The following is a 23,797-nucleotide window of genomic DNA, read 5'->3' as shown; positions in this document are numbered from 1 at the left end:
CGCCAAGTATAAACTCTCGACTCTTTCACGAACAGGCCTCTGCTATAGAATTATCGCTAAGAAGCCTTTCATTTTAAAGCAACTCTCATTGATTTAATAAGAAGCCATTACATTGATGTTGAGTTTTTCCATCGTACATACATCAAAATTCAAACTCCGTTAACACTACTTACAACTCTCCTATTGTGGAGTTTGCTTTTACCCAAAAAAGCCACCGTCCCTTTCCACATAATCCCTTACAAAAAGTCCCCAAAAAGAAGAAAACAAAAGAAATATTTACATCCCCATTGCTAGCATCTTACATCCTCTTTGCTAGCACCACCTCCATAACTTCCATTTCGCTTTGTTCATTCTGCCGGCTCCATCTCCACTCCTCTCTCTTCAAATTTCACTCCCACCAAGAACCTTATGCTTGTCTGTTAAAAACCGTGAGATTATCAAATCAGTGGAAAGATAATTGTTAACCTGCTCCCGTGAAGTAATAAATAATAATATTAAGACCAATGGCATTACCTGTTTTGGATCATAAACAGCATATTCATTGTACTCAAGAGGGCTATTTTTGTGCTCAGAGGGGATCAAGCAACCACAAGGGACTTTGATATCGTCATTCCAGAAGAAGTGCTCGGATTCATCTGTTTTTTTTCTCCCTAATCCCTTCACTCCAAGCTTCTTATCTTCCAAAGATTTGGTATCCTGGCTCATGGTAATAAATGGGTTAATGAGGGTTATATGATTGTCAAGAACAACTGTCTGCAACTTCTTCAACCTACCTCTGGTGGTTTCTTAAGCTCAGTTACTTGATCTCCCAATGAAGCGACAGCCAAAACTAAGAATCCTTCTGGCCTGTCTACGGCTGTGAACCCATACCTGGCAGCTTCGGCTGCTGCATCTGAACAAACAATAGCCCTGCCAAACTGTTAAACAGAAAGCAATCTCAGAATAATACAAAGGTTAAATACTTAGGTAGAGAATTCATAGTAATGTATGGCCATACCATATAGCCGGGCACAGGAAGAGAGCAAGATGCAGGCAGGAACCCTTTCTGCAGGTGTCTTAAAAGGTTGGAGCTTCTGGTACCTAATACGGTTCAACAAAAAGACAGAACACTTATTCCATCTGTTGAAGTAATAACAATTAGAGATAGCTTGAATCAAGATTCACAAACTCACCACACCACAAGAGGACCTTGTTAGGCAACTTCTTTATTTCGTCCAAAGAAGGTTGAGCATTTGATTCAATGACAAAAATTTTATCAACGGATACTCCATACTCCTGCATTACAAAATAGCGTGTCATGATTGCTAGATAGTTGGAATGATTGCATACAATAGAGTCATTCGTACAATGTCTCCAAGTTTGACAGGTTCATAAGTCTTCTCTAGGTAGTTTACAATCATCTTGTAGTCATCAGAATCTTTCTCCAGTGCAGAAATGGAGCAAGCCAGTTTCTCATAGCAATCAGACAATGGATCATCAAGGGTAGAACCACTCATATCTCCAATAAGATGAGAAGCCACAGTGATGTCCCGAACAGCCTCAAATGAAGATGCAGCCTGCAGGTTTCAAAATGTAGTATCAAGTAATTTATAAAGAAAAGGACAACCTACTTCATACTGAAGTGATATACTGTCTGCCAATAGCATTACATGGTCTGCAATTTCTTGATTGTCCCTGAAGATGAAAGGCCTTAACGAGTGCATGAGAGTAAACCATCTATTGCTAAAATCTGTCCAAATAGCCTCGGCTTTTTGTCCTGTTTCTTTTGTTGATTTCACTGCTTCAATGAATTGTTGGAGAACCTCTTCACCTGAAGAATTGCTTACGTCATATTAATACTCAAGGGAGGATGAATCAAAAGCTAGAGAGAATAAGGTAAAAGAAGCAGGGATAGTAGATTCAAAAGGTTCTTACATCTGTTCAAGTGCACATTAGAAAGCATTCCTATAGGCAAGTCAGGAGCATCAAGTCCCATTTCCATCAGAGCATATCTGTGCAGGATACCAAAATTAGATTTATGGATTCACTACCAAAAAGATGGACGAGCGTAAATAGATAATAATGAACTCTTGATGGAGGAACTGCACCTATAGACCTCTTGACTACAGAGAACCTTCATAAAATTAGCAACCACCGGATCAAGTTTGCTATGTGCTGCTGCAACTCCAAGTTGTCTCATACCAAGTCCTCCATGTCTCACCTCAACGCCATCATCCTGTTAGGTGAACCCAAAAAATAAAAATTGAAAAAATTAAAAAAAGTTCGATACCTTCGCAAAACAAACTGTTCATTTCTTGGCAGTTAGAGAAGACCAAGAGATTGTACCATGTCAATTGGATAAAACTTCAACGGCTTTTTCTGGAATTTCTTTTCTCCTTCCCATGGCTCAAATTCATTGTCGGTTACCTCCTCAAAGAGCCTTACAAACTCCTTGATGGCATTATCCACACCTGTCCATTCTTCAAGCCTCTCCTCAGCATTAGGATCATCACCAACTTTCCCTTTCTTGTAGTAAAGGTGCAAGTTGCTATCCGGTACTGTGATCAGTTGCATGATGCAATAGCTGACATTAATCATACACAAAACTCAGCATAAAGCAAAAACAAAGCAAATTTAGAAATGCAGTGTTTTGTGACATTACTGATTCATCCCTCGCCCTTGATCACATAGGGAGAAGGCACAGTTGTACAAAATCCCATCTTTCTCAAGCATCTTTCCACCTTGCTCCTGCAATTTTGTATCCTTATAGACTCCTCTCTTTCCATATAATTTGAGCTGCAATAAAGAGTACTCAATCAGAACTTGGAAATGGTTTCCTTGCAAAGAAGGAGGGAAATAACACTTACTTCTGCTGCAATAGATTCAATTGCCTCTTCACTGGGATCCATTTTGTCCCAGGGAATTCCTTTGCTGTCCGGGGCAAGATCAGTGACCAAGTCATAGGCTTCTAGAGGCTGTGCCTCCTGTTTCTCTATGCTATCAATCAACCAAGCTTCACTAACAACACGTGTGCCTCTTTCCCTACAAGAATTTGCAATCCAGGACTGAATAATATATCCTGTGTTACAATTACAGGTATTGATCTAAACAAACTGTTTTTTGCCATACATGAATTCGAACTTTTACAACTTGAAATAGAACACGGCTCGGGTATGAAAGCAAATTTAATACATCCCTCTGACATTTTATGCACTTGAAGTTCAAAAGACTGAACTGTACATAACACGCTCTTTAACTGAAACTTTAGAACTCACATTGCTTCCACTAATTTAGATGAGCCACCGCGCTCTCTCTCAGCAGGTGAAGCAACCAAGCAAGTCAAGCCTATGGAGTTCATCACGACATTAAGAGTAAGAATAGGATCAGCAATGAAAACGGAGTCCTCTAAATAGTTTGAAGACCTAAAAAAGGAGGAGCAAACAACCAATAGGTGAGGCGGCAACCTTCCCTCCATGTTTTTCAATTGTTGTTCTCCAATATTGCTACATCAATAGTCAAATTACTTGCAATTAGTATCGCGGAAATCATATTAACCTTAAACATTAAGAGGAACAACATTTGACTTGGTACATACATGTGTACGAGAAAGACGACCCATAAGCGAAATAGTCATTCCTGTGAAGGGTTTGACAGCAGCACCTACATCTCTGCGTGGCCTGTGACTAGGGTCTTGATACCTCTTTGCCAACTACCGTGGCAAGATACAACAGAGCTCAAATAAGAGTTACTAAGAAATTATTATCAGTAGTAAAATTGACGCTATACAGAAGCTTACATCTGAAATAGGAGAATTAAGAACAGAATCAGGTAATTTTGTTGGTTCCTGCTTCCTAGGTGGATCTTTTGTTCTGAATGTGCAAGTAGACCACTCACTGTACATTCCTTTGCATGAATATCTTTTACCATCAAATTCCAAGTTGCCATTGCATACTGGACATTTATCTAACGGCCCATAAAACAACATGTCTAGGCTGTACCAATTAATTCAAAAAGAATTTCACACATGGAATCAAATTCTTCATAAACTTAAAAATGGCCTAATGCATACACCATTATAGCACAAATAGCTTTATATACTAACCATTTAGTGACAACAGCAACATCTGAGCCAGAGGAATCTTGGCCATTGAGTTCAAGAATTTCTCTCATTTGTTCAGCAGAAAGTTGGCCCTCGATTGATTTACAAAATTCTTCAAACTCTGCAGTAACATCACCAGAACGTTTCCCATTAGCATGGCCGCCATTGTCATTATTTTCTTGCTTGGTCTTCTTCGGAGGAGTTTCTGTAGCTTCTTGTGTTTTGTTCTCTGCTTTCTGCTTCCTTGTCATCACTTTCTCTTCATCAGAAGACGCATGAGCATGCGACCTTGTTTCATGAACCTTAACATTAACATCAACAAAGCAATTCATATTACTTTTATGATAATCTTATTTCTCATAAAAGAAGACGAATTAGTAATATTACAAAAAACCTTCATCTTTCAGCCTTTAATTTCTCTCTATTACTTACTACTACACAGAATTTTAACAACGATGAAACTGGAGAGTTTCTTCACTGCTACATCGTAGACATTTTAAGCTAAGAGATTCAGGCAGCATAATGTATTGACACGTAAGACTAAATTGTGGCCATCCGCAGAATTGGACGTGTGTTATCATGCATAGAACTCGAATGACACGTGTCCAAATGGGTGCTTTTAACAGCCTAAAGCGTTGACAGGTGGTGACACATAACCGTTTATTTTGTGCCCTACTGTTAGTTTGCTCTTAACATTTTGCATGCACAAATGTTTGGCAACTTGGCAGCTTCATAGCTTCCCCAGGCCAACACCTGGAACTTGAAGAGGCAGAGTTATGATTCTGTGTCTTGGGGTGTACACTCATACTACATGGGGCAAATCAGAAATGGGTTTGTCATGGCAACCGCCAAGTTATATTATACATGTAAGCAACAATTGACTCAAAATTAGTCTCTTAAAATTCTTTAATTATTCATAAAAGATTAATTTTAAATTAGTATAAGTTAAAAGAACCATTCATTTGATAGATTCAAAAGTTTTGATGGATGGAAACATTATGATAAGTTGTGTGTGTGTGTGTGTGTGTGTGTGTGTGTGTGTGTGTGTGTGTGTGTGTGTGTGTGTGTGTGTGTGTGTGTGTGTGTGTGTGTGTAAGAAATGAGAAATGATATATATTTGGGGGATAAAACCACTTTGTAACCGTTGTACTAAACACCCAAATTTGATATTTTCTTTAACAATTCTTGTTATTTTCTGTAAATAACAAAAACTATAAGTTTTAAAAATTTTATGCAATAAGTCCCAATTAAAATATAATAATTTCAAATTTTTAAAAAATCTATTTGGCTTTTTCTTTACCAATCCCTATTATTTTTTATAAATAATAAAAACTATAAGTTTTAATAATTTTATGTAATAAGCCCCAATTAAAATACAATAATTTTAAAATATAATAATTTTCAAATTCTAAAAAATTTATTCTCTCTATCTCCTTCTTAAATCAGTTTGTTCTACTTTAAATCTTAATTTATTCATTATCAAACATATAATTCTTCTAAAACATTAAAAAAAAAGACTTCTAACTACATAAATTAGATTAATTTCTTAAACATAAAATCTTAGAAAAATAATACTTGAATTTTCTCAAAAGAAATATACTGCGTTTATGTTTTCTTCTTTACCATTTTAATTAAAAAAAAGAGTTATACCTTACTTTTTATAATAAGATCCAATCAATTAGAACCAGTTGAATGTGATTAAAGACGGTGGGCTAGATTTACTTTACTAAAATTTAATCTTAATAAGGTGTTTGATATGAATAAGTAAACTAAAAATAATACAACTTATGCTACCAAATTATCATGTGATAATGACTTTTTTTTTCACCCTAAGGAGAACCTAGAATAAGTTTTTTAAACTAAAATTTTGTCTTATATTAACAACAGAAAATTAAAATGTTATGTTAGAAGCCTAAGAAGTCAGTTAATTTTAATTTTTTTTAAAGGTATTCTCCCATAATATATTAGTTTAAGTTATTATTCATTCTTTACAATTTTAAATTTAAGTTTTCTTTCTTTATAATTTTAAATTTAAGTAATAGAATAAATATTATATAATTTATTTTTTTCACATTAAATAAATAATTGATCAGCTTCATACGTGTAATAAGGTATAAGTAATTTTACGTAATTTCAAATTTATATATAGAAATTTATTATTTTGAAAATATTATTTATAAACTCTATAATGAAATTTAAATGATTATCCAAGAATTTATTTAATATTTATTTATTTTTCATTTTAATATTGTCAAAATGTTTATAAAACCTTGTCCAATCTAGTATTACACTAAAAACAAGATAATATTATTATAATCCAGTTGGTATTTTAAGTAAATGGGAGTGGAGAGTATTTTAGTAAATTAAAATAATCCATCCATACATTGTTTTTAATATATAAATATGTTCATTTACCAAATTGCCTTTGACCCATATAATAAAATATTTTAATGGATTAATATGTCAAAATTTTAAAACTTAATCTTTCCTTATTTTTGTAGTAAACAGAAGGGACTATATCGTTAATAACCAAGTAAGTGCATCCATGCCATTGGAATAACTTTGTAACTCTTTGATTGAATTCAATGGTTGGATCACAAAAAGACAAAAGATAGTGTGTGTAACCACAGTTACATTAGAGTTGGACCCATATTTGGGTTGTTTCCTCCACGATCCAAAATCCAATGTTATGGGGGTTCGGTTCTTCGGCGTAGCTTGTCTTTATGTTGGGTTTGGTCTTTGTATAGTTTTGAGGTTTGGGCTTCGAGCCATAAATGATGGGGAAATGAATAGATAACAAGCTTTCTGGTTTCGTCTTGTTGGCACTTTGATCAAAAGAAGGATAAAACGGGATAAAGTTTCTTTTTTTTTTTTTTTTTTTTTTTCTTTTGGGTGACTTTTTAAGATAATATTTTAATAATTTATTTTAATAAAAAATTTAAAAAAAATTCACATAAAGGCAACATAATTTGTTACACTTTATGTCCTGATTATATTCAAAAATCAATTTTCTTTATAAATTGCTAAATGTCGCTTTATAAGAAGATTTTTTTTAAAAAAATTTTTGTTTTCGAATTGATGCAACCTTTGTTTTTTATATCAAAGGAAGGAGTCTTTTCTATCGAACTAATAGCGTAAGCAATACTGTGTGATAAACTAACATTCCACATTATTCAGCATGTTAGTGAGGGAGATATTGACTAGTTTATAAGTCTTGATTCTCTTAACAAATTATATGCATTTCAATTTGTAAAACCTATGAATAGAATTGTGACCGTTTTTGTGCTAAAAATCAAGACTTTCTATTCCATGCATCCAATAAAATCATGACCTATAGACATGTAAAATTCCAATTCTGGGATTAAATCATGAACACATATTAAAATCTTATTAATCTGGATATATCACTTTGTTGATGTGCTTGGTGTGAGATTGAACGCATGCATGACGTTTTGCAATCGTAATAATTAAGTAAACCAATATATGCAAATGATATTGTTACCATATCGGGTATGAGCACAAAACTTTTCTAACTATTGTTTTAAATCCCTAATTTTTAACTAAAGAGTGAAAACGTGCATATATGATAATTGATAAACCCCTTTACTGAAAAGATAGCCATTGCGTGGCTTCCTCTGGCCGTCTGAGTTAGCTTAATGCTCGAGTGCTTGATACCCAATCATTGAGGTACAAATTGGGCATGCAGTTTAGCAACAAGGAACAATGCGGCTAACTGAAGAGGTTTTTAACCATTTGGTTTTTATTTTTTCACTATGGCCCTAGCTATCTATTTTTCTCTCCCGACAAAGCATAGTGGCGGTCCCAAAATCTTAAAAAAATATCAAACTTTTCACACATTTTCCCTACAACTTTTTAGGTGGTCAAGCCTACCAATAAATCAATTAACAATAATAATTTCCCTATTTCTCTCGTGGTCTCTTTTGCAAGTCTGATGAAAATACATACACTCTTGTGTCTTTTCTTGAGAGAGAGAAAAATAAAAAGTCCTCTTTTCACATATGCAAAAAGTAACCTTTTCTTGGTTATTATTCATTTGAAGGTACTTGATTATGTTTATTTATTTATTATTTTATTTATTCTGAGATTTGATTATTCACCTGATCTTTCATCAAAGTCCACTGTGTATAAGACTACAGAATTCTCCTTTTTTTCAGCTTAATTAATAGTTAATCATTCTTTAGTTGATGTTAGTCTATTAGTTGGACAATTTGGTTTGGCCTAAGTTGGAATCTCACTAACTTTCCTGCCATGCCTTGGAAAATAGAGACACGTTGGTGCATTTTTACAGAATCGGTTTAATAAAGTCTATGATCTCTAATCTAATTTGATTAAAGCAAAATAATCTAACTTTTTCCTTTTTCTTTTCTGTGACATAACGTGTGTGCACTAATTTCATTATTTTAGCCAAATCCCAAAAGAGCAAGAGGAACCCCACAATCTGCCTTTACTCTAATTATTTTTAACGATTTTTCACTAATATCTTCATGCGACACTGAGGGTTGTCAAAATCTCGCATGATCTGGTGAGAAATGATTAATAGGTTTTATATGTGAGGTATTTATCAAACAGTATGAGGCTTTTTAGATGGTTTTAAAAGCAAAACGCGTTGCTTTATGACGAGTAATGTCACATGGTGTGATAACAGATCATCATTAATGAATGAGCAATGATACTTTAGATAGAAAAATTTAGTACAGTGCTGATAGAAATAAGGTAAAACCAATGCCATTTACCACGACACTAATTTTACTTTGTTTCCATCAACACTATACCTCTTTAGCAATATTTTTTTTTATGATTAACAACATTAAAAACACGACATTCTAGTATATAAGAGTAGAAGATATTAGATAGAACACAGAAATGAACAACTGATTAATGTAAGAAGGTACCAATATTGTGTTATATTAAGGGTAGATACACACGTAAATAATTATACGTAATAAAAACACAATCCTGATACATATGAAGATTACCAGTCAGTAATGAAGCGGATAAATTTTCTCCGTTGAAGAAGTAACACAGACAAGCTTTATAATCAACAATACAATTGTGTTACTAGGGCTAGGAGAAGAAAATTCATCTACTTCAAAACTTGAGGTAATCTTCTTATTCTTCTTTCACTAAGCATGCAAACTAGATTATTTTTTATGTGGCTCATTGATCAGCAAGTGCTCGGTAGCAAATCGCTCCCTGTGCTGCCTCATTCGCCTTTGTTGAGAATGTTTTGTTACTGAGCACAAGCTTAGATGATGAGACCTGGCTACTAATTAATGATCGCCGACACAAAAGAAATTCGTTAAAAAAAAAAAAAACTCTTTTAAAACCTTATGAAAACTTGAGAAATTAACTAGCAGCTGCGAGCAACTTCATCTTCGGAGCCAGTGGTGACGCACTCCTTCTCATCTTCAAATCCATCAAGGGATGGGTGAGGAGAATGGCCTTTGCCAAATGACCTAATATGGTCCTTAAGTGATCTCTTGTGCTTGAAATCAGAACCACAAGTACAATACCACAACTTGCCGCAATTCTTTTCATGGGTTCTCCAATCTCCTTTCACTGCAAATGTCTTGCCGCATTTTCGGCACATAAATGGCTTGGCACCATGCTTTCTTTTGAAGTGAGTTTGAAGTGTCCTGAAGTCTTTCAATGGCTTAGCTCTTGGATGATTGATGTTGTTCTTGCAGCCTTGAGCACAACAATAGCATGGTAGCCTAAGCATTGCCGCTGGCTGTGTCCCTTTGAGTGAATCTGGTCCTTTTCTATATTCAGATCCGTGCCCCCACATATGCATCTGTAATAAGAAAAAATCATGCATTTGAAATTTCTATGTTAAAAAGAAATATTTGTCAGCAAGTTCCTATGAACATTGTGTTAAGGAAAGATTCTAATTGCCTATAAATCCCTTTTAGTCTTTTGGTTTTGGGCGAATTACTCCGGTAGTCCTTATAGTAAAATAGTTTTTTTTTTCTTTTTGTATAATATAACTTAAAATTCAAACAAATCTTATATGTAATAGATGAAAAACAAAGAAGAGAATTAAGTATATTTTAACAGTTGTTAACATACAATAGTCAACAGGAAATTTGTGGGTAAATTTTAAAACTATAGTGATTGACTGGGATTAGCTCAAACCCAGGGGATTGAAGGCACTACCCTCTGATTGAAGGATTAAGATTTGATTTACTTTTTATTTCCCATTTTAAATACCAAAAAGACATTTTTGTGACTAACTAAAACTCTAAAACTAACGGATGTTAAATCTAATTTCAACCTACGACTTCTTTCGGTGTTTTAGGAATTGCAATTTTTTTTCCAAAACTTAAAAACGAAGACTTCACCTAATTAAAAGGAAAAAAAAAATCAACAGTTATTTTTTTTTTTTCATTAGTTATATTTTTTATTTTTTTCATCTTTGGGGATTTTGATTCTCTCGTTTCTCATTCTCGGATTATTATAGCCGTCTGGTTTATCTAGATTATAAGTTATTAACTATAGAGTACATAACTTTTTTTAAATATCTTCAATAATACTTTCAGAGAACTAGAAGAAAAGAGAGGAGAAAGTTAAAAGAAAATCAAAACAATAACTTCATTAAACAGACAACTTTATTTACATAGAGCTAATATCTATTACTTTCGAATTTAATCTAATTGTGATAATTCTTAGTATCGAAACCAACTACAAAGTAAGAGAAACGGGAGTTAACTCAAAAAAGAAAGAAATGATAATGACATGGGTGATAGATTATGAGAGTTTATCTGTATGAAGAAGAAAGATGAGAACTTTGAAAGAATTAAAAAAAAAAAGGGGGGTCTGAGGAAGAAAGTGGAGAGTTAGATGATTGATTTAGACTTAACATTGACTAGTATTAGGATTTTCTGTTGGTCACAAAATCATTAGTTTTGGTATTTAAAACGAAAATAAAAAGTAAATCAAATCCTAGCCCTTAAAAGACTTAAATATCATGTGTATTAATCTTCTATAAAATAAAATAAAAAAATTAAGAGAGGATTTGAATCCTTAACTCAAACTCTAGAATTTAAGGAGCACTACTCTTTAATTAATAAAATTTTAATCAAACACTAGAATTTGACAAAAGGATTACTCATACTTCATAAAATGTTATTCATGAGATTAAATGATAATTTAAGAGTGTTATGAAACACAAGATGGGCATATTCCGGAGAATATATAACTTGGCAAAGAGGTAAAGTAATTCAGAATGTTTAATGTATCATTCAAAAACTGACAACTAATTAAGCTTGGTTTTCTTAAGATGTGGAGCAGCAATGATAAAAGTAATAAAAAGTTGAGAATTATTAATTGGAGAAAGAGTATCCAAAGTCATATATAAAACTTCAAATGAGCCTTATATTGCCCTCATTCATCATTACTAACTTCCCTCACTATCGTTTGTATAATCTTTTAAATTCTCCTCCAAGCCCAATTTAATTACTTTCTTTCCTCATTAGCTTTTCACCCTAAAGGGAGGCAATGAAGGACGATTGTCAAAAGAAACGGGATTTAGACTACCAATTATCGAATCTTTACACTACTAAAGGCAAAGGGAATGTTATCATATTTACAAATTAGAGGATAGGATGCTCAAATCCTAAAGAGAGATCAGAGAGGAGCTTCGAAGTGTCATAACCCTGTGCTTTCATTTGCTAATGTTATATATTGTTTAATTTTATTTATATAATCACCACTAGCCTCAAAATTTAGAATGATCTTGAAATTTTGTAATATACAACTCTCAACGTGAAAGCCTTTAAACTATTATATGATCTCGAGGCATGTTAAAGGTTAACACTTAGAAATTAAAGCAATTATTATCTCAAAAGCCTTCTAACCTCTCTTTTTAGCATAATGAACTTTAGAATTTACCTCAACAAACATTTTCTTCTACTATTAATTTTAAAGATTATATTTGATTATTACTTGCATATTTTTGTTATAATTATGCTTGGTAACCATTTGTAGCATTGTGATATATATATTTCAATAGAATAATGTTAGTTATCCGAACATTTTAAGTGTCAATTTGATTATCAACTGATGTAGTATTCATTCATTAAATAGTGATTAAGTAATTTTGTATGCGGATGAAATTCATCATCGTATAGATAAGTGATACATAGCATTAGGACAAATCAAACTCAAATGTTAGGATCCTTTCATTTTGATATCTGTTTGATCTCTTACTTAGCAGTCAAATTTAATCTAGATTTCTTATGGGGCTTTCACACGGCCTCTTGGCCTTCAGTAGGAAAATAGTTCATACTTAGTGAATATATGAATCAAAGAAGCAATGAAACAGGATTAAAGAAAAATATATATGCGTTAACATTTAACAGTACATAAGCTTAGCTTGTCGAACATTTTCCTTAATTATCGGAATTGTAATTTTATTTATAAAGAAATCCAAAAAACACAAGAAGGGCTATATCATCTCAAGAAAATTTATCATGCACCACAAGATAAAAGAATATTGGTAAGTAAATGAAAAGCAATCAAGGGTTCTGGAAATCAAGAAGAGAATTAATAATTTAACTAACCTGCATGTTATTGTACCTATTGAAGGTCTTACTACATATGGAGCAAGCAAATTGCATCGGACCGACGAGGATCTGTGCAGGAGTTGGGATCCAAAACCTAGAATCTTTGTTCAAAGAGCATCCAAGAAAGCTTTTCCTACTGATCATTTCTTCTTGCTTAGTATCAAAATCCTTACTCTCAGCATCAGAATCTCCGGTGTTAGGCAATCCGATGTGCAAGGCCACAGTAACTTTTTCAATCTTTTCTTGTTTAACACCAAGATTAGTCTCCTGCACTTGCATATCTTCTTCTTCTTCCTTCAAAGCTTTCTTCTCTTTAAACCTACTAAGAAGAGGCAAACATCGAACCCCCTCGTCCAAATTCTCCGGTTGCTGCTGTTGCTTTTGTTGCTGATAAACAGGTGGGAATTTTAAGATGGTCATCATGGGATTTGTCAACTGAGCTTGTTGAGTCACATATGAACTATAAGAAGAAGAAGAAGAAGAAGAAGAAGAAGAAGATGATGAAGATGGTTTGAGCCATTCAATGAAAGTTGGAGATTGAAAGCTGCACAAATTGTTATCTTCTACATGGTAGCTCCTTAAACCCATCTCTCTTCAGAGAATCCCTTGAATTTCAATCTTGAGATGGTTTATATTCAAGACTTAATATGTGCTTGCACACTTAAGGTTGTTGATTTCTTAAAGGTGGTTTGGTTTTTGTCTTTTAGGAATTTTTTTCCTCTCTTTCTTTTCTACCTTCGGCATTTGTTTGGCTATGGAGATAGAGAGTAATTAGTGGTGGGGTTTAAGACAATGACACGCATAAAAGTTGGGACTCACAAATGAAGAGAATCCTAGAATAGTGTTATTATTATATGTGTATTATTATACTTAGACATCATTAGATTTCAAAGAATTTGTTTGGGTTTAAAATTTTAATGAAATTTGACCCATATGTATTAATATACAAAATTCTAATAAAATATTTTGACATGTTGAGAGGGTGACATTAGGGGAAAGGGAAAAAGGGAACAGAGCATTTGGTCAATACCTAAAAGAATTGGAAAACGATAGAAAAGAGAGAAAAAGGAAATAATAAAAAATGTAATTAACTAAATATAATAAAATATGCTTAATGTAGTTTAACTTCCATTAGACAATAACTTATGCTTACAGGTGAAACTATATTCTTACGGCTCCATAATGAGGTCTACAAAATTAAATTCAATTTAAGCTGCGGATTAAAAGATCCATTACTAAATAAATATTATTATATTAAAGTAGGTTTATTCATCATTTTGACATAATTTCAACTGAGAAGTTGAGGGAATTTTGGACTAATATATATATGTACATAATGTTGAAGAAGAAGAATTTGTTTCAATTGGGATTTAAAATGAAAATTGGAATTAATATCTTTATTGCATCAGGTTTTTGACTGATCAACATTAATTCATCAGTCTAAGTTTAGTAAAAATCATCAAATATTGTTGCATATATTCAACGCAAATCCGAAATTATCGACTCACTGTAAATATTTTTTTAAATTATTAGATATTGTCAATTTTAAACATTATGTACAATTAACAATTAACACATATGCTTACTTAAGTATATTCTCGAGTATCTTGCCTAATAATAATAATGTAGGATGTGATATTTTTAATCAAGTACTCTTTTTAAATTTTCTCAAAATCCATTAATGATTAATGATATCTAAGCAAATTTTCATGGAGACGTTACTGTGCATGCACAGGGTGCCATTTTGGTGCTTCATTGTTATTATGCAATGCCTAGTGACACTGTATCTATCCCCCTGTTACTCTTTCGGCCAAATATCATTACTCTTTATTAATTTCATTTTCTAATTTTATCTAATCTCCCTTTCAAAAGTATATTGGAAGTTAAAATATCTAGTCCTATATCTTTCCTGCGGTTGTTCGTTTGGATTAGAAATCACACCAACACCCCTTATGACACTTATAAACTCTTTTTTTATTATTCAAACTCGCGTCATCTACTCGATGACATGTCAGCACACGTCACATACCGCGTTACTCCTTTCACATCATATGTAGATAATATATATACATACACACACATACTAAAAATTATCCGGTCCAAACTTTTAGCCTTTGTTAAAATCTGAAAAAAATTAATACATTATATAGCGTAATAATATAATACAATTATACTACTAGCTTTTTCCCATTTTAATAAAGTTTAAGATAAGGGAACAGATAAGTATTATATACATAAAACTAATTTTTCAATTCAGGATCCTATTGCACTATTACACTATATGGTGTAATAGGTTTTTCGGATTTTAAAAAAAGTTCAGGATCCTAAACTAAATGAGCACCCATATATATGTAGAGAAATTATCTAATTCGAGATCTTGAACTTTAAAAAAATCTAAGATTTTAGACTAGATGCATCCATATATATGTAGAGAAATTATCCAATTTAGGATCCTAAACTTTATTAAAGTTTAAGAAAGTTTTTACACTATACATTTTAATAGTATAATGTTATTATGATATTGCACCATATAGTGTAATAACTTTCATGAACTTTAATAAAATATAGGTGTTTGGACCAAATATATATATATATATATATATATATATATAACTCATTTTTATTTATTAGTCAAAAACATAATCAAGAAAAAGCTACCATTTTAATGGAATGGTCATGGCAGGTAGTGGCAGAGCCAGAATTTTGAAGCAGTGGGAGTATAAATAATTTACTTAAAAATGAATTTGGCATTTATTTTAGTATTTTCATTTAATTTTGCGCCTAATCTACCCTTTTAAAATAATTTTGGTGATGAAAATTTGATTTTGTTCCTAATTTTTTGTATTTTATTCAAACACTATGGGGGAAAACAAAAAAAATTAATCGGGAAATTAAAATAAAAAAGTGGTTGCAATTCAAAAGTAATTCTCTTAAAAAAATTACACATGGCAGGGGCATTTGTCCACACTGCTCTATATGTGGTTTCTACCACCAACAGCTTGTTGTCTAACACATTTTTAAACCATGCAATAAGAATCTAAAATGTTCTTCCCTCCTTAACTACATATGTAGATTTTATATCAATGAAGATCGTTTGTTCAATTGAGGTTCACCGACAAAATTAAAGAATGACTGCACTGATTTTTTTTAATAAATATTGTATGTATTTTAGCTTAATTTTGAAAAATATGATTGTCTAGAATCTTTTTCCACAATGTGGATTAAAAGGCTCTTAAATTAGATCAAACTCAATTTTGAGGGTGCAAGCAGGACATACTTTAGAGTATTTGGGACCATAGGTAAAAAAATTTTATATGGCCTTTTTTTTTTCTGCAATTTCAATACTCAAGGAAACATAAAAGGTTTCAAAATTCATTCCGTCTTTAATTATTCAATTCCAACAATAATTTAAAAGATCCTAAAAATTTCAAAAATAAAAATTAAATAAAAGTCAAAAGATATCTTTTTTACTTTCATTAAAATTATTAAAAAAATAAACAAACAAATAAAAACAATAATATTTTCAAATAGAATATTTAGAATGGTAGCATATGGAAAGTTAAGATGATGAATTGATGATAAAATAATAGATATAGACTTTTTGTTTCAATGAATGTAATAATTTTTTTTGTAGAGAAAAGGGCAAGGAATTTTTGAGATTATAAGGTTTTTAATAGAAACCAAAAGGAATACTAAAATACTTAAAGTCAAAGATTCTAACATTAAATAATTAAATTTTTAGGAAATTTAAAAAAATAAAGAATTTAATTTTTTTCTCGGAAAAACTAATACTGAATGAATTAATGATTAGATATTATTGATTAACTCTATATAACACTAACGTCACCAAATATAGATTTTATAAACGAATAATTCTTAATTGTACGATAATTATTATTTAGAGATATGTCTAATAGGCCTTCCTATTTCCTGCCATATATAATTTACAAAAAAAATATTTTATCAATTAGAGAATTATTAAGAAAATTCTCAAAAAATGAGGCCTTTTTAAGATAAGGAGTTATAGGCAACTACCTTTTCACTTATACATAAAGCTACTCCTAGGCACAAGATTGAGTCTCAGCTCCCTATACTGAGATTTCATATTTCTTTTAACTCTAAAATTATTGTAGATTAATTCTAATAGATTTTTAATAGTAAATATCTATACTCTTTTAATTGTAACATATTAATATGAAAAAGAAAAAAAATATATATGTTGTTCCATTCAAAAAATCTGATTTCTTTGTCAAGCTTTCAAGCAGCTTAAAAGATACGACTCTTGCATGGAGACAAATTAACATGACCAATATGAACTGCAGGCTCTTGTTGCATATAAACATACATCTTTGCTCATAAAATAAAACGCAGAAGCCTCCAGCCACTACAAACGATAGTGTCCGTGAAGCATGCCTCTAATCTTTGGACAAACACAAAAATAGACCCCACTGAGCTAAAAGTTGTGGATGTGCACACTCTTTTAACTCAATTCAATCAATCTTTAACTCTACTGGATCCTTTGGTGCTAAGCTAATTAACTAGGAATCAATAATCAACAAAAATTTGCCGACAAGATATATCATTACCGGATTTTCAGGATCTATTTTCTTAACCTTTCCCTTTGATTCTTTACGTGAAGTCTATGATTCTCTTTCTCTTCAGTATGCTCCTCTCTTTCTCTTTTTTTCACTGTTTCTACACATTCATGCATTTTTTTTTTCCAAGGGTTTCATACTTGAGAATATTTATTTAGAGAAGTTCATTTATGATGTAGGACGTTATTTAAAAATTTTAAGATTTTGTTATTTTAAGTCTATTGATATTTTTATTTTTTAATTGGAGCCAATTATAATATGTGTTTTAGTTTTTTATTTTTAGTATAATTGTAATTTAGTTTCACTTTTAAGTTAACTTGAGAGATAAGTTTGTCCTATTATAAATAGGGAGGTCTTTTCATTGTTAATTGAAGTTCAATTATTCAATAAAAATTCTTCTTTTATAATTAGAGTGAGACCAACCTCTCACCTGCTCTGGTAAGCAGGGGCCATGGATTATAAGTATATAAAAATCAAAATGGCTTTAAATGCCATTTGCGTGGGTTATAAGGTGATTTTTAGTGTCACACACAAAAAGGTCTCAAAAAGACATTATAATTCCTTTAGAATAAATTATATATCAAAACCTCTTTTGTAAAGTTGTTTGGATTAGAGAATCATTTGGAATATGATATATAGCGTTTATCTAGCTATCAATCCACTTCCACTACCCCGCTCGAAAAAACCGACTCCACTGTAATAAGATTGCAAATGAACGGTTGTGGTTATTGAGCAAGGGGCAGCTCGTGGGAGCTCTAATCTTTGGCTTGAGAGTGGCTCTAGGCTTGTAGTCAATTTGTTTAGCAATAGGGATGCAATAGATAGATTAACTGCCAACACCTTATTAGTTCGATGCAATTCAGGAACTTGTCATGAGAGTAACCGAGTAGCAGATACTTTGGCTAATCTGGATTTGCTTTGTGTTGATTACACCAAGTGGGATGTTTCTCGAACTGAACTTTTTAGTTCTTTCTCTAAAGGCTAATGATTTTTCAAATTATAGATTCTGTTAATGATCTTTATAACCCTTTGCAGCTGCTTTAAGCTTTTGTTTGTCCCTTCTAAGTATTACTGTTACGATAATGTTGACGTGAGCGGCTCAAATGTGCCTTCATGATCAATAGTGGCGGAGCCAGAAATTTAGCCTTGACCAGCAAGTTCAAACTATTAAACAATTTACGAGATTTTAACAAAATTGATATGTATAAATATTTTAACTTCATATAATTCTTTTCCTAGCCAAACGACATTGACAATTAAAATATGTATCCTCTACACTGTTGGAGTTCTTTAAATATGTATCGATCAGCTCTCGTTATGTACGTTTCTTATATATATATATATATATATATATAGTACACTTACATTGTTGATAAAGATAAAAATTTTATTTCATAACCCATTCTACATTCACACTCTATAGACCATCCATTGGGGTTACAGATATAGCATATATTTTTATAGCTTCTGATCCCTTTCAATTTGTCAAGTTTAATAAACAAACTTCAATTATTAATAAACATCAAAATTTGTGAAGACATGTATACAGTAATGCAATATAATATCAAATTAGATTGAGCCTTTTCAATCAATCAAAGAAAAAAATACTCGCCTGTTGATGATTCCTGCAGATAAGCCCATAACATTTCTTCAATAATTGAATTTTTTTTTTTTTGGGGGCCAATAACATATTCACACTATCCATCATCTTTCAGTCACTGTATATATTGACAGATCAACTAAGCACAACTTTAAAATAATTTGATAGTCGATATGATAAATTTCTTGAGATAGTTTTAAAAAGGGTGATGACAAATATTAGTAAGTTTGATTAAAAAAAAGCCAGTATTTTTTAAAATTTAAAATGAAGAAAAAATTTAAATAATAAATCAATTAGATAATTTTCTTTACATAAGTCTCTTAACTATTGTTGATCGCTAATGTTGTTTTAACATAATTTTAATTTGACTATTTTATCTTATAACATAAACTGACCAAATTGTCCAAAACATGAGATTTTGTGCCATAAGTTTAAATAGTTAGTGAGGATTTAATTGATTAATTTTTTAAATTTATTCTTTTTTAAAAATTATAATTAAAATTAAAAATAATGTGAATTTTTTTAAACTATTTTTCTTGAAGTGCTGTGCTTATGCAGTTTCAAAGGTACAAATATCACCACCCTTTTAACAGTTGTGAAAAAAACTTAATTACAAGCCTCTAATTTAGTGATGTAGTCATGACGTTTGATGCTGGCATAGTTGAGTCACCACGGAATTAGGTTTATTTAGCCGAAATTTTGGAATTTGAAATTCAAAAGATAAATTTTCCATACACCTTGACTAAACTTGCATTAACTACAGTTCTTCTACACACAAATCATCATTACGCTTTTGAGATGTTAATCATTCACATGGTCGTTGCGATTTGAAGCAAATTTTCTTAATCAGCATGGAAAAGTGGATATAATTCAGCAAATCTTTGCTAGACTCTGCCTTTGTGCAGGAGAATTGAATACACTAATGAGTTGAATTTCCAATATGTGAAATTTGAATCTAGAAGTAAAACTACTCTTTCTTTTATTTTTGTGTGTGAATAATTCTTGAAATAAAAACCAAATTAATACTCTCGAACTCTAATATAAATGAAATTCAATTCCAAGAGAGTTCATATAACCAATTCAAGATATCTTACCATTTGAAATCAGTACAGTTGCACTCACTTATAAGATTTTAATTGTATATGCCAAATTAGTTTATTTTATTTTATTTTTGGTAAAATTAATATTGAAAAGAGATTCTAGTCAGACTTATAGATTATTTCAATATACTTATTTAAAAAAAATTGTGATAATAACAAGAATAACAGAAGAGATATTTTTTATCTTTTAGAGGACTTGCGTGAAGGAAGTGTGGAGGCTTAAATGGAAAGGTGTATATATGCATTGAAGGAAAATAGAGAGGACGTGTTACCTGGACTTAAAAAAGGTGGAAAAGAAGTTTGAGATGAGGTCAATATATAGACTCCTTAAAATCAATTTCATTCATCATTGCTTAATCTGAAAATTCTTTGTTAATTAAGTTGCGTTTCATCTAAATTATGTTGAAATTTTGTTTTTGGAAAATTTAATTCCAACGAAACTGCCAAGAAGACTTGGCTAAAGGCATCCTGTAATAATTAGACTTCTAATGGTCAAGTTTCCAAATATTTTATGACGAAAGCTACCAAAGAAAAGGACATTGACTTACAGTTTCTTTGAGCACCTGTCCATTGTGGAATCAACTTAGGGTCACGAGTCCACCATAACATTAATTAATCAATTTAAAGGTCTATTATTCATAGAGAATAGATTTTTTACTCAATAAAGTTGCCTCGATAGCGGAGGTTTAATTGACGAGAAAAAATTCGCAGAGTTGGTTTAGGTTTGATAATTATAATTATTTTGATCTCAATATTTAAATTTCATCTAAATATTATGTGTTACTTATCGATTGAATAATGCATATAAAAATATTACTTATACTCTATTTTAACTAGATTTTGGAATGGAGGAAAAAAGAAACTAATAACCTAGTTAAATACCATAAAATTTATATTAAGGTAACATAGGTGCCTGGCATATCCGAGATGTGTTACTTAATATGGTTTTAGATGAAGCTTGTGAAAGAATAGAAGACGTGGGGCTATCAAAGGGCTTAGATCTGAAGAGAGAATTGGCTTGATCGATTATGTTTAACTTGTAAAATAGAGAAAAGAGGTTTGGGGTAGAGCCGACGGTGGCTAGTGACCACATTTTGATACCGAGGTCAGTATTTTTTATTGTATTTAAGGTAAGAGTTAGCAAACTCTTGATGATAGGGGTGGTTAGAGGTTGAAGAAAGCACCAGACTTATTGTGTCTGTATTTCATCATGAATGAGAAAAATAGAACATGAACGCCTTTTTATGGAGTGCCATAAGGTGCCTGAATGTCCTACCTCCTGGATAATTTTTATTAGTCTGCCCAAAATATATTCCTGTCCTTTAGCTCATATAACCATTTGGAGCATTGAGAACATGCTTGGAGAGTAGGTTGGGTGTTGTTTGGCGTGGCTTGTTCTTTTGTACATGTAGTACACACTACAAGGTGGTTCGGGACTCCTCTGAAAAGGTTGTTTTGGCTGTTTTTGGCATGTCAGATGAGGACCAGTGTCCTTGGTGTGCTGTCATTTTGTAGGTGTGATAGTTAGTTGTGCCCCTCCTTTTAAGTAAAATATTTCTTATTTGATTCTGCAAAATCAAATATTCTTTTTGGGAGATGGAGATATTTCACATAGTTGGCGTTTTATGTATTTTCTCTAATTATTTTGCCTTTAATATGACATACCACATATACCAGTTCGACTATCAAGTGTATCCGGTATAGGTTGGGTACCCTCTAGTGATTATCATTAGTCATATAATTTTCATCGACACGTGGCACTTCAATATTAATCTTCAATTTCTTTCTCAAACATAATCCATTCCTCTACTCAATTGATGAATAACACATTAGTTGGGACTCATATATTATAATCTTAGAATTACTCTAATTTTTAAATAGAATTAAATTAGTTTAGTTTATTTTCACGTCCATAGTGGAGGTTGAATTTTTTTTCTAAATATTTGAAAATAAATATAGTTCATTCTTGACCCGTATATCTAGACTATCACATCACATAATTGATTTCAGAGTTTTCTAATTATATATATTAGATGGTTGAAATGTAGTAAAAAAATAATTAACTTAATTAGTTGGTATTTCTTTTATTAAATTATATTAATCATTCTCTAATAAATCATTTTGTATTAGTAAATGCATATCTTACATTCAAGAATCTAATCGAACACCGTTATAATCATATTCGGCTTGACACCACCATCTAACTTTAATTTAACGTTGTATTGTAGTTTGAAGATGGTGTTTGTAGGGCATTAGTTGATAGATAGGTGTTGATATAGGAGGCAAATCACGCGGTTCTATAGAGTAAATGGTCATTATTGATTTAAGTATGTTTTTGCATATCTGATTATTGATTTTTAGTAATACAACATAAATCTTCCTAAGAATTTAAGTGATGATTTTTACTAAAGGATTAATTTATAACAACAAGAAGAAGAATTGGCAGGTCCAAACGTAATATTAAATGTGAATTTCAAAGTCGTTAATAATAACAATATAGCATGTTTTCCTTTCCTTATTTTGTTATTCTTTTAATATTTTATCTTTTTAAAAATAATGTAGATTTTATATTCTCAATAACATACATCAAATCAAATGATCAAAATTTACCAGTCTTTTTTTGTTTAGTTTTGAAGTCAAGAGTAATGGAATACAAAAGTTAGACAGGGAGCAAGTGGCTGTCTCCCCTCCAAAATTGAGCAACGCAAACATCGTAATCTTGCGTAAACCAAGTATAATCGGCAGTCGCGGGTGGTTACATGTTTCCAATATTAAAATTCTGTGAGAGAAGTGATCTTAATTTTGATTTTTAATTACCTTGGTCAAGATTGTGTAACTTCCAAAGATGAAATTTGGGCACAGATGTCATCATATCATTGACCTTGACCCGAGCTGTCAAATTTAACCAGTTTTGGGTCGTTGGAATCTTGAGGTTCTGAGTGGCAGAATACCAAATCAGCTCTAAGGCTTTCCTGTTTCTTTTGGAATTTGATCATAAAAAATGGTGTCAAGGTTTCATCATTCAGCAACTGGCAGAAGATTAATGGTTAGCTGCCTGCTCCTTTGAAATGAGGACGAGGTGACTAATTAACATGCTGCTGAAATTATTATTAAATTGTTTCTAAATAAAATTCTTCGATCACGGTCTTGGTGCATGATAAGGCGATGTTTGGTTGATGATGGTATAGTTGATTATGTGGGCTTGTATATAATACAAAAATAATGCTACATGTACAAATTTGTATATGCAAAATGCTGGTCGATGTATACTGATGTGGCACTGTTACCACACAAGTCCAATACAACATAAGTTTGAGATTTGTGGTGGACATATTTTATTGGGCTTCGAAATCTAAACCACGTGTATTATGCATAGAGTTGGGCAATCTGTCCATGCCTCTATAATCTTCTTAAAATCCATTTTTCAATTATACTCCTATTAATATTAAAAAAAAAAACTCTCTCTTTTTTTTATATTTTAAATAAACATAATTGTATCTTTCAATTTTCGTATTTCCTCACTCATAAAATTGTTTTGGATTCTTAATATCTATATTCTTTTCTCTAAACTTTCTTTCTCTAAAAATTCAAAAACACTAGCTTCCAAAACTGAAAATGACCAATATAAAAGAAGGAAAAAAAAAAGATTAATATTTTTAGTTGAATAAATCAACTGTATAGACTGGACAACAAAAGAAAATGAGAGATAGGTATATTTTGGATTTATAATCAAGAACACACAAAAAGCCATCCATGTACATGCAAGTTAAAATAGATGGAAGAAAAATTTAGGCAGAACTTCTCATATGGAGTGGCATCTAGGGGGTGGGTACAAATCG

At 31.6% G+C, this 23,797-nt stretch overlaps 2 protein-coding genes across 2 annotated transcripts; both read right to left on the bottom strand.

Moving 5' to 3' along the window:
* Nucleotides 1-218: 218 nt before the first annotated feature.
* Nucleotides 219-4,410, bottom strand: LOC18034711 (poly [ADP-ribose] polymerase 3). The gene is made up of 17 exons (XM_024179894.1): nucleotides 4,082-4,410; nucleotides 3,776-3,971; nucleotides 3,575-3,688; nucleotides 3,425-3,482; nucleotides 3,255-3,324; nucleotides 2,847-3,021; nucleotides 2,642-2,775; nucleotides 2,326-2,563; nucleotides 2,088-2,215; nucleotides 1,915-1,991; nucleotides 1,650-1,810; nucleotides 1,347-1,556; nucleotides 1,173-1,275; nucleotides 998-1,080; nucleotides 774-917; nucleotides 514-696; nucleotides 219-416 (listed from the first exon to the last, which is right to left on the bottom strand). Exons 1-17 carry the CDS (start codon nucleotides 4,408-4,410, stop codon nucleotides 348-350), a joined length of 2,472 nt encoding a protein of 823 aa, XP_024035662.1. The 3' UTR covers nucleotides 219-347.
* A 5,017-nt stretch (nucleotides 4,411-9,427) lies between these two features.
* Nucleotides 9,428-13,251, bottom strand: LOC18034809 (zinc finger protein WIP3). Its single transcript, XM_006424196.2, has 2 exons — nucleotides 12,661-13,251; nucleotides 9,428-9,893 (listed from the first exon to the last, which is right to left on the bottom strand). Exons 1-2 carry the CDS (start codon nucleotides 13,249-13,251, stop codon nucleotides 9,450-9,452), a joined length of 1,035 nt encoding a protein of 344 aa, XP_006424259.1. The 3' UTR covers nucleotides 9,428-9,449.
* Between the last annotated feature and the right edge of the window lie 10,546 nt (nucleotides 13,252-23,797).

The sequence above is a fragment of the Citrus clementina genome, unplaced genomic scaffold (assembly GCF_000493195.1).
Source record: "Citrus clementina cultivar Clemenules unplaced genomic scaffold, Citrus_clementina_v1.0 scaffold_8, whole genome shotgun sequence".
NCBI classification, from domain to species: Eukaryota; Viridiplantae; Streptophyta; class Magnoliopsida; order Sapindales; family Rutaceae; genus Citrus; species Citrus x clementina.
The sequence above is the reverse complement of the archived record's forward strand: the minus strand, read 5'-3'. Positions and strand labels throughout refer to the sequence as shown.